At 53.4% G+C, this 11,834-nt stretch overlaps 1 protein-coding gene across 1 annotated transcript; it reads right to left on the minus strand.

Annotated features, from left to right (window-relative positions):
- Positions 1-472: 472 nt before the first annotated feature.
- On the minus strand, positions 473-9,740 carry KRT36 (keratin 36). The gene is made up of 8 exons (XM_054457514.1): positions 9,644-9,740; positions 3,743-4,395; positions 2,990-3,072; positions 2,591-2,747; positions 1,902-2,063; positions 1,677-1,802; positions 1,276-1,496; positions 473-908 (listed from the first exon to the last, which is right to left on the minus strand). Exons 2-8 carry the CDS (start codon positions 4,271-4,273, stop codon positions 713-715), a joined length of 1,476 nt encoding a protein of 491 aa, XP_054313489.1. The 5' UTR covers positions 4,274-4,395; positions 9,644-9,740; the 3' UTR covers positions 473-712.
- Positions 9,741-11,834: the final 2,094 nt, after the last annotated feature.

An 11,834-nucleotide genomic window follows, 5' to 3' on the forward strand; every position in this document is an offset into this window, starting at 1 on the left:
CCGGCATGGCTGGCTCAGGATGGCTGCCTAGAGTTTGGCCCTCTCTGCTTGTTCCTGGGACCCCCTCTCCTTAACCATTCCCAGTATCAGGCAGCAGGGTGACAGGAGCTGGGCAAGAGAGGAGAAGCTGAAAGAAAAAGAGAGATAGCCACCGAATCTAGGTCGGGCTATGGACGAGGACTGGCTCTGGAGCCTTTGCCTCTTCTGGGGCTGCCCTAAGGTGTCTACTCACAGGCAGGGCCAAGCTGAGAGCTATGGCCAGCACCCATCCAGACTGGGTCAGTGTCTGTTCTCATTGGCCAGCCCCTGAGGCATCTTTGTTATTAAATACTTCAAATCACTCTGCCACCACCTCCCACTCAGAGCCCAAGAAGATAGACCTAAATGCAAACCCCACAACTATACTGCAGCCCCTGATCAGACACCCCCATGAACCACACGAGCACATGAGCATCAACAGAGTCAACCAGGGTTGAGTTTGCTATGCCAGGAGAACACACTTTATTGGGTAAATTTGCAGGAAACCTGGTTTTGCATGGCGTAAAAGCACAGTTAAGTCCGGAAACACAATACGGGGAGTGTTTTGGTAGAAAAACCTGCTAAGCATAGGGGGACCCCTCTAGAGAAGGGCAGGGTCGTTAAGCCTCCAGGAGCCACAAGGGTGTCCTCCTTCCTGTGGTCAGGGCCCTGCCCTGGTGGACCAAGTGGGCTGTCACAGCGGGCGGGACTGCACGTGCTCCCTGGAGGAGATGACTTTCCCATCTCTGATCTCCTCGGTGATGGTGCAGATCTGAGTACCAACCTGGGGAGCCGGGGTGCAGGGCACAGCAGGGGCACAGGGCACCGGGGGGACAGAAGGAACTCTAATAGCAGGCTTGCATGCCGTGGCACAAGGTGGGGGAGGAAGCCTGAGGAAACAAAATCATGCAGGGTGCATTTGGCATCGGAGCACTGGGCTGAGATTTGTGTTAAACAGATCTAGAGGATCAAGCGAGACAGGTGGCCCCTGACCATCTCAGTGCCTCTGAATTCCCCAAGGGTGAGAGGACCGAGCTGCAGGAATGAAGAGCAGAAACTGCCAATCAGAAAAGATGGCGGAAAACACGCGGCGTGTGTTGGGTTGGATTTTCCTGCTGTGCATTACCAAAGCCTGGGACTAGATGGAGAATCTCAAGGGGCTTTGGTTTAGTTCCCTTCTTCTGGGCGACAACCACTTCTGGGCGTCATGGCACTGAGGGTTCAGTCAAGCCCTACCCCAGCCCAAGGGCCACTCACTTGCAGTCCTCTCCCTCCAGCAGGCGGCGGTAGGTAGCGATCTCACCCTCCAGCCGGGCCTTGACGTCCAGTAGCACCTGGTACTCCTGGTTCTGCCTCTCCAGGTCGCAGCGGATCTCAGACAGCTGGGCCTCCACGTTGCTGATCAGGCACTGCATCTGGGCCAGCTGGGAGCTGTAGCGGGCCTCGGTTTCCGCCAGGGTGGATTCCAAGGAATTCCGCTGCAATGGGAAAGAGGAAGAGCTGCCTATTGGGGAGGAATCCCCTGACCCCAGAAACCCACAGCCCTGGGCATCTGCCTACCGCCTGTGATTACACCCCATGAGAGCCTGCACGCTGAGGCTGGTGCATCGGGGACCTGCCGCAGGCCGTGGCCAGCGACGCAGGCAGGGGCCACTCACCATGCTGTGCTGGGCCTGCAGCTCGATCTCCAGGGCGTTCACCGTGCGTCTCAGCTCGATGATCTCCGTCTGGCAGCACTGCAGCTGCTCCGAGCTGGACACCACCTGCTGGTTCAGCTCCTCGGTCTGAAACATATGCCAGGGCCCAGAGCATGGTCAAACCAAGCTACTTCCAAGGGTAACCCCAGCCCAGGAGCCTGTGGTCCCAGGGCACCCCAGCCGCACCTGGGTGTTGAACCAGGCCTCCACATCTCTGCGGTTATTCTCCACCAGGGCCTCATACTGGCATCTCATATCCTCCAGGATCTTGTTGAGATCCACTGGGGGAGCAGCGTCCACCTCCACATTCAGTCGGTCCCCAAGTTGGCAACGGAGCACACTGACTTCCTGCAGAGAGGAAGCAAGATGGCATGAGGTTGTGAAAAAGATGCTGGATTGCAGGTTTCATTGACCTAAATTCAAACACTCTTCCCTCAGTCACCAGCTGCATAGCATTAGGCAGGATACTTAAATATCTCTGAGCCTTGGTCTCCTTCTCCGTATATACCTACCTCCTTCTCCGTATATACCTACCTCCTTCTATGGGATATTTGTGAGATGATACAAACCCTAAGCAAATTACATTGCTGTTATCAGGCACTAGAGTCGAAATAGACATTTAGTGTTATGGGCAAAAGTGTAGACCCTCTAGGACCTAAGGCAAGCAACTTAACGTGTTTGTGCCTAAGTTTTCTCATCTGTAAAATGGAGCTTGTAACAGTTTATAATTCTTGGGATTATTGTAAGGATGAAATGAAACGAGAATGAAATGCAAGGCCTTTGTATAGTTCCTGCCACACAGAAAACTCAAAGCCCAGCAGTGGCTTCCTAAGCTGGATGGGAAACACTGGGAAGTCACATGGCACCAGCCTCACCTCCTCATGATTCTTCTTCAGGCACGTCAGCTCCTCCTTCAGGGACTCCACCTGAGCCTCTAGGTCAGCCTTGCACAGGGTCAGCTCATCCAGGATCCTACGCAGGCCGTTGATGTCGGCCTCCACCAGCTGCCGCAGAGACAGCTCTGTCTCGTACCTGCACACACAGAACCCCGCCAAGTCTGCAGCAAAGGAAACCACACACCAGCAGGGCCCCCTGCCCTACTGTCCAGCTGCAGTGGCTGACGGGATCAGGAGCATGATACTCCTTCCCCCTGAGGTCCAGGGCTCATGCCACATTTTCCCATCCAGCCTTATTCTCACATCACCAGCTCCCAAAGGCAGGGGACAGAGGCAAGGGAGTGGCATGGCAAACATTCCCTGATCAGGCCCACTCACTTGGTCCGGAAGTCGTCAGCAGCCAGCTTGGCATTATCAATCTGCAGGACCAGCCTGGCATTCTCAGACTTAGTCAGCAGGATCTGGGGAACAAGAGGCTTCCCATAAGCTACAGGAGGCCCAGCAGTGTGGGGGCAGGTAGGGGGATAGCTCACCTCACAGAGGCCATGCTACTATGTACCACCAGCCCCTTCAGCATTTCCAGCCCTGAGCCACACCCCAGGTGTGGGGGGAGCATCCACCCCACAGGGGCATCCCAAGAATGTCAGTGACCATCAGTCCTGGCACCTGTTGGCACAGCAAGATACACCAGGGTGAGGCAGACCTGAGTTCAGGTTCTGCATCTAACACTCGGGCTGTGTGCTCTTGAGCAAGTTACTGAACCCCTCAAAATTCAACTTCCACATCTGTTAGATGGGTCCAGTAATACCAATATCTCCAAGATGAAGAATAAATAAGCCAGGGAATAGGAAAGTGTCAGGCACAGTGCTGTATCCAGTAGAGGCTTGGTACGTGTTCCTTCCCTTCCTACAGCAAGGGGAGCGGGGTAAGGAACGGCTGGCAACAAGGTACAAGCAAGAGACCAGCAGAGAAGCCTGGGTCCCCCAGGAAACCAAAGCCCTAGAAAGAAAAGTTTGCCCTACCAGGAGAATTCCCTAAAAGCTACCGTCCCATCTGGAAAGGCCCTGGAATGAGACAGACGCCTCCTAAGAGTTGGGCTGCTCAGCTGGAGAGGGGCCAGGTCTCCCTCACCTTCTGCTGGAAATCTTCGATGGTCTTGAAGTAGGACTGGTAGTCTGGGCAGATGTATGGGATCTGAGACTCGTACCACTCTCGGATGCGGCTCTCCAGCTCTGCGTTCTCCTGCTCCAGCTGACGTACCTTCTCCAGGTAGTTGGCCAGGCGGTCATTCAGGAACTGCATGGTCTCCTTCTCACTGCCATTGAAGGAGCCCTCACAGAACCAGCCCCCGCTCCCCACAAAGCCAGAGGTGTGGCACCCAGAAGATAGGTAGGAGCCAGGCAAGCAGCTCCCAAGGCCAGAGAGGCCTGACCTAGCAGAAAAGAAGTACCCCGCAGCACCGGCGAGACTAGGGACCCTGCAGGAGCCCACAGAGCGGATGGAGGACACCCGAGAGATGCCGCCCGCTGTGCCACAGAGGCTCTTGACAGACCCAATGGAGAAGGTCGGGGTGCAGGTCTGGGTGGCCATGGTGCTAGCAGAGGAAGGTTGCAGCTTAGCAAGGAGCTCAGGTTCTGGACTCTCAAGGCCTCTGTGGAGCATTTATATACACTCTCCATGGGGTGTTGGCATGGTACACATCTCTCGCTCTTGGGAAATCCTGTTCCTATCCCAGATAGCTAATAGTAGAATGTGATTTTTGCTACCCATCCAGAACTCCATGCCTTGTAAAAAAAAAATAAAATAAAATCGTTGAATTTGGTTTGCTAAGTCAGGACTCTCCACTGTTGTCATTTCCCAGCAGAATATGAGTTTTACTGCCTCTTCAAAGAGTCTCTGCACCAGATCCCATAAATCGGGAGTGGCTGCACGAATGACATTTGGTTCCTGCTCTCTCCATCTCCCTTCCCCTGGGGAGCCTCGTCTGTCCCTTGTCACCCCCATCCACTGCCACCACCCCTCACAGCTGCTCACCCCTGCCTGGGCTGCTGGGATGGTAAAAGGGAGCAAAGGAACTAAAATTCAGGGAGCACCTGTGATGTACCAGGCTCATCCTTACTTCATTTACACCTCGTAACAATCCTAGGAGGTGGCTGATTTTATCTTCATTTTTACCAGTGTGGAAACTGGGGCTCCGAATGGTTTAATAGCTTGCTCAGGGTGAACAGGAAGTGACTGGCAGAGCTTGGGTCTGAAACCAGGGCTCTCAGACACCAAATCCTACTTCCTTGCCCCACTGCTTCCCCACACAACTGGGGTCAAGTCTGGGTACCCAGAATTTAGGGACACGAGACCTAGTTCAAATCCTGGCTCTGCTACCAATTCGCCCTCTGATACTGAGCACATCACTTCCTCCCTGGGAACCTCAGTGTTTTCACTGGAACAGTAGAGATCGTCCTTCTGTCCCGCCTGCTTCACACAGATATGAGGAGGATCGAACAAGAAGTGAAAGTGTTTTGCAAGCCCCTGGGTCCTGCAGAAGTGTTGGTTGGTTAGGTTAGGTTAGGTTAGGTTAGGTAAGGTTAGGTTGACAGTCTTTGATGATGGTTTATGGCTGTGACCAGCAAAGGTTCATAAGTGTGAGCACTCACATTGCACTGCTGAGAATGTTCTGTCTGCCCACCAGGCACAGTAGGGCGGCAGTGCGAGAAGGGGGTGCCCCATATCCAGTCCCTCAGTCAATGAACACATCATCACAGACTCCTGCTATTATGGAATCTGCGTGCTTGGATCACTGGGCAGAGCTGGAGGGCAGTTTCCTTTGTGGCTGTCAGCTTTTTGAACCTCGTGGGTAGAATCAGGACCCTAGAACAACCTGCTCTGACCCTCCTGGTCCCTTAACAGGTCACAGAAATGGCCAGTGGCAGATTCTTTGGACAGAGGAGGAATACAAAGAAAAAAGCTAAATACTGCCAGATAGTTAAGCAAGCCGAGAGAGAAGAACCTGAGAATTGGGGACCAAAGATAAACCTGGGTCTTCCGCCTTGAAACATGGACTTTCCCAAGGCTTGGGAAACCTGCTCACTCTGCCCCCACACACGCTTGGTTTGCAAAGCTGGCGTTTATGGAAGCATTTATGTGCTTCTAAGGTTGTAATTTGCCAACCTCTTAAAATGTTTTATAAGCTTCTCTCTGAAATTATCCAGGGAGGACTGGCTGTGGTGAACATGCCTCTCCCAGCAAGGTGGACACCTTGACAAAATGTCCAGGAGCAGCTGGCAGTGGACCCCGTGCAGCCCCTCTGGGAGCAAGAGCACAGCATGAGCCCTCCAGAGCACCAGCTGCCCCAGCAATGGCTTCCTCACAGCCACCCAATCTCCCCAGTTCTCCTGGCAGGGCCTAGGATTGGATTGTCATGGGGTTTCCCAACCTCAGCCCTTTGTGCCAGGTCATTCTTTGTTGTTTGGGGCTCTCCTGTGTGTTGTAAAATGTTTGGCAGTGTCCCTGGACTCTACCACCAGATGCCAGTAGCCACCCCCTGCCCCGGTGTTGACAACCAAAACTGTCTACAGACATTGCCAAATGTTCCCCGGGTTAGGGGTCAGGGGACAAAATCACCCCTAGTTGAGAACCACTGGACTGTCAGGACCAAGACTGGGGCTCCGACCCAACCTCCCCTAAGCACCCCCCACTTTATTTTCTGGGACAACTAGTGTGGAGTCTGGCTGTCTATGCTGGGCCCACTCAGGCAAGTCCTCAATATACCCATGCCTCGGTTTCCCTTGTTTGTAACACAGCGTGCTTGTCCTGCAAAATGGGCCTGAGGGCAGCCGTCACCAAGCCCTTTGCACAGCTCTTCTCTGTTCGGGATCTCTGGCTGGTAGGCATCTGAAGTTAATATTCTCATTTTCTTTTTTGTTTTAACACCTATACTGTATGATCCATATCTGAAGCTGATTCTAGGTTTCTCTCAGGTCAACTGAATAGGCAAGGAGTCTGCTGATCCGAATGTCTAGATGTCCCCATCATTCTCACCTGAGCATCAGGAGGGCCACTGTGGACCAGAGAGGTACCTCTAGGGTTGTGGGGAGAGGAATGTACCTTCCCTGGAGCAGGTGACCAGCTCGTCAAAGGAAAAAGTCTTTCAGCTGCCCTCAGTGTCCTGCCTTTTTCCTTATTGTTGACTGCACAGCCAACGCCCCGACCCAAGGGAAGGGCCCTGAGCCTGGACTCAGCAAGAACTAAGTTCAAGCTGCTCCATCCCTCTGAGCCTCAGCTTTCACAATAGGTCTGTGGAGGTCATAACACCACAATCACGGGATTGTGAGAACTACATCCAAAGGGGCTTGATAAACAATAAGTCATTTCACAGATTTAAGAGACTGAAACTGCTCTTAGTACCCATATAGTCAGAACCCCAGTCCAATGCTGTTTCCAGGGCACAAACCACTTGCCCTGGTTTAATGGAATACTAATTCAGAGGCCTAACCCAGCTGTCTGAGAAAAGACAGCTGCTCAAAGAGGCATGGTCTGGGATTGTGTCCAGAGCTGCAGCAGTCGCCTCAGCTAGGAGTCTCCATCTGGCCTCTGACCCTTACTCTAGAAGCTTCCAAAAGCCCTCACACCACCTGCAGGCTGCAGTGCTGACAGGATGCCCTGTCCACCATGATCCCAGCTTGGGGGCAGGGGGAAGAAGGGGAATGCTGCCATAGGAACAGAAAGCATCCTGGCCTTCCCCCACGCCCATCTTCGAAGGCCGCCAAGTTCAACATCAACTCCTGAGTTTCTGGCCCCTTCTTTGGCAGAAAGAAGTCTGCGCACTCAAATGAGCTTCCATCTGAAAACCAAGGTTCTCCATGGGCAAAGGCCTGAAATATCAAGCCCAAGTCTCCTTCTGCCCAGCTCTGAACAGTCCTTTCCATGCACAAGGCATTGCTGTCACAGTGTGCCCAAGGAGGGAGTGAGTTCTTCAAGCAGGGTATCTCTTTTTATGCTTCTCTGGGCTTTGGTCAGAACATGCTGGTCACCACCACCCAAAGGCCCCAAAGATAGTGAAGCAAACAAACCATACAGCAGCCTCTGGGGTGGCCAGGCCAACCAGAAATGGGCACCGACAAGAATAAGATCTCTGCAGAAGACCGATGGTTATCTCTGTTAGAGCAGCCTGCTGGTTTCAGCTCCATCTTTCTGGTTTTCTCCTACTGCCTCTTCCACCCTTGAGGTCCATACACCCAGATCCTAGAGAATTTCCCACCAGAAGAGGCACCTAAGAAATGTTCATTCCATGTTTTAACCTCTTCAGATCCACCCAGCACCCAGAGGTCACCCAGGACCCTGGGAGACCCACAACTCATTCTCATTTCCTCCACACGACTGAATTTTCCTTGGAACAAAGAATGTGTTCAAGCAACAAAGCACCTGGGAGCCCTGGCCTCTCCCCTGAAAAGCAGAGTTCTATATATTCTGTGTCAAATAACCCCATCAACAGCTCATGCCAAATCCACTGTCAGCTTAGGTTAGATTCTAGTGCAGACATGCAACAACAGGCACACAAAGTTGAAGAAAGCCTCACAGAAGGGGAAACCCTATAATTAAGCCCTTTCTAGCCACCAATTTTTCCAAAACTCCAGGAAAAGTCTTGTTTATTCAGTTTTTTTTTTTTTTTTTTTTTTTTTTTTTTTTTTTTTTTTTTGAGACAGAGTCTCGCTCTGTCACCCAGGCTGGAGTGCAGTGGCGAGATCTCGGCTCACTGCAAGCTCCACCTCCCAGGTTCACACCATTCTCCTGCCTCAGCCTCCCGAGTAGCTGGGACTACAGGTGCCCGCCACTATGCCCGTCTAATTTTTTGTATTAGAGAGGGGTTTCGCCTTGTTGGCCAGGCTGGTCTCAAACTGCTGACCTCATGATCCGCCCGCCTCAGCCTCCCAAAGTGCTGGGATTACAGGCGTGAGCCACCGCGCCCTGCTGTTTATTCAGTTTTGATGGTAGAAAACTCAGGGCCATTTACAGACCTGATAAAGACAGGGCTGCCAGATTTAGCAAATTTTTTTAATGTGGTATTAGGAGCACACTTATAGAGTGTGTGTGTGTGTGTGTGTGTGTGTGTGTGTGTGTGTGGTGTTGTTGTTTGTTGTTGTTGTTGTTGTTTACCTGCAATTCTGATCTAACTGAGTGTCCTATGTCTGAAACCCTCAGTAAGGAAACATCGCTGGTCGAGAGCCTTGGCCAAACAAATGCAGCTCTTCCTTCCCTCCTTCCCTCCTTCCCTCCTTCCCTCCTTCCCTCCTTCCCCTCTTCCCGCCTTCCCTGGCGGCCTGTCACCATGGCTGGCTGTTCTCAGGGTCAGACATAGAGGGCTTCCCTTGAAGAATCGTGCCTTCCTGTCCTCTCACACCCTGCTCTCAGTGGCTGTCATTCTTGCCCTCCCAAGTCCAAACAATTCTTGGAGATGCAGAAGCTGAATTATCCTGCCTCCCATCCTGGCCACCTCAGTGACATTCCATCCTGATGGCAGCTGCCTTCAACAGGGTGACTCAGACCTTCCTGGACAAGATTTAGCAAGTCTCTCTCTGCTCCATTTCCCACCCTGCAGCTTGTGCCCCAAATGTCCACTTGCCCCCTGCTATCACCCGGCCTCACCAGGCTCAAGACAATCTGAACATGCACTCAGTGGTGAAGGAGTTCCCCTCCAATGCCTGCCTGCCCCTCCACAGTATTGGTCCTGGTCCTGAGCGGTGGCTCCTCCTGAGACTCTAGGGCCCTACAAGGAGCATAGGTCCAGCTTCGCAACCTGCTGTTCCTGGCCTGTTCCTGAGCCCCCATCAGGCCTGGACCTTCATCGGGCCTTCAAAGTCCCACTTGACTAGGCCCGGAGTTACTCTAGAAATCTCATCTCTCCCAAAATACAAAAGTATTTTCTCTCCCCCGGGGTGTGGTTTTTGCACTTGCCCAGGACTTCAAGGTTCTACTCCAACCTGCTTTGGCCGTGGCAGATGCCCAGAGAGCCACCCTGACCCCAGCCTTAAGCCATACCTCTCTGGTCCTCTTGTGGCCAAGCTCGGCCTTCCACATCTCAGGGCCCACCGCCTTCTCCCCTGGGGCCAGCGCTCCCTGCACAGCTGCACTGGCCACCAGCTCCCATCTGGAAGAGTCCACAGTCTCCTGCTCAGACTCACTGAGTCCCTAACTCCCCCACCCCACTTTTATGGTTGGAGCACTTCAGAGCATCCTTTCTCTCCCTGGTGTGCTTGAAGAAGCTGTGATCGTGGGAGATGCACAGCCAGGCCCACTGGGAGAAAAGAGCTGGTACCTCAGTGTCTAGCATCCCCTTGATTCAAGTATCACTTAGCTGAACCATAAACCGAATTTTCCAAACACCCTGTTTGATTGGACTTGTAGTCTGCATTTACAGGGGCCGGCATGCAATTGATTCGACTCTCTTCCTATGAACAACAGCGTGTCTGCAAACCAGACTGCGGGCTCCGGCCTGTAATTAACCATGCCTGACACTGTGGATTTTACTTTCAAACTAGTCTGAGATCCTTGGATGAAAGAAGCCACAGTCGTTATGACTGTTCATAAAAAGGGATACCAGCTCTTGGCCAAGTCCCCCAAATACCCACCCCCAACAGGTGCCTGTGCGAGTCTCAGCAGCACCCGCCACCTGCTTATTTTCTTTCAAACTCTGCAGGAGGATGGAGGTTGTGAAGGGTGCCCAGCTCTTTCGAAGCCCCCAGAGGAGCTGCTCAAAGGGACACAACCCACATATTCTGCCCCGCTCCAGCCACCAACAGTCCCAGGGACACCATCCAAAAGAGGGCAGGTCCCTGGGCTGCCCCTCAGATGTCCTGACCCAGGCAGAGAGGAAGGAAGGGCCCCCACAGCTGGATAAGAAAAGTTGGAAGTGGCCAGGGGCAGTAGCTCACGTCCGAGAGGCCGAGGCAGGTGGATCACCTGAGGTCAGGAGTTCGAGACCAGCCTGGCCAACATGGTGAAACCCTGTCTCTACTAAAAATACAAAAATTAGCTGAGTGTGGTGGTGTATGTTTGTAATCCCAGCTACTTGGGAGGCTGAGGCAGAAGAATTGCTTGAACCCAGGAGGCAGAGGTTGCAGTGAACAGAGATCATGCCACTGCACTTCAGCCTGGGTGACAGAGCAAGACTCTTTCTCAAAAAAAAAAAAAAAAAAAAAAAAGCTGGAAGAGTCCATCACACCCATCGCCCTGCACCCCCTGCTGTGACTTTGCTTCCTAGTCTTCCCCAGAGCTTCCCTTGGCTGGGACAGTGAAAGTCCCCTGCCAGGAAGGCCCAGACACCCCATCTCATACTCAGGATCTTCTATGGATCCTCAAAGCTATCACCCAACACAGAGGGGGAACAGGCACCAAGGGGGTCTCAGGCCTGGAATGTGCCTGCAGCCACACCCTGCTTGTCAAGGGTCTTCTGTGGATCCTCAAAACTATCACCCAACACAGAGGGGGAACAGGCACCAAGGGGGTCTCAGGCCTGGAATGTGCCTGCAGCCACACCCTGCTTGTCAAGGGCCCAGCTGGGGAACAGACGGGGCCCCACGTTGAGACCAGGCCCAGCCAGGACTGGGTCTAGGGCCCAGCCCCTCCACCCTGTATCCCAGCTGGTGGCCATCGAGGCACTGATCTGCTTTCTGGGGTGAGCCTGCCCCCTGCAGGGCCCGGGCAGGACAGCCACCACATTGAGGAGGGCAGCAGCCTGGCTCATTCCCCAGGGTGGAGCCCGGAAGAGAGGGAGACGCCTGTTGCTCGGGGTGAGGAGGAGGTGGCTGAAGCGCCAGGAGTCACAGAACAGCGCCACGTCTCTCCACCTGTATGGGCCACCCGCTGCCCTCCTCCCTCCAGAACCCGACCTGGCTCTGAGGCGCCAAGACACCCCAGGAACATCGCAGGCTTGATTCCTTCATTCCCTAGGCTTTGGGGTCTGGGAGAGAGCCTCGCTTCTCCCCCAGATTCCTGGAGCCGAATGCTTGACCCTTGGCAAAGGACCAGCCCCAGTCTCGGAAAGCACATTGGAACCACAGGTCCCAGCTCTCCCGCTGGGCAGGTCTTTGACCCCATCCAGATCTCAGTCTTTCCATGTGTAAAATGGGCACAGCTGTGCCAGTTCATGGGATTGCTGTAAAGATGAAATGAAAGAAAGGATGAGAGTAAAGGATGTGCTACTGTGTCCGCCTTTCCGTTATCTCTTTCA

This window comes from Pongo pygmaeus, chromosome 19, assembly GCF_028885625.2.
Source record: "Pongo pygmaeus isolate AG05252 chromosome 19, NHGRI_mPonPyg2-v2.0_pri, whole genome shotgun sequence".
In the NCBI taxonomy this organism is placed as follows: Eukaryota; Metazoa; Chordata; class Mammalia; order Primates; family Hominidae; genus Pongo; species Pongo pygmaeus.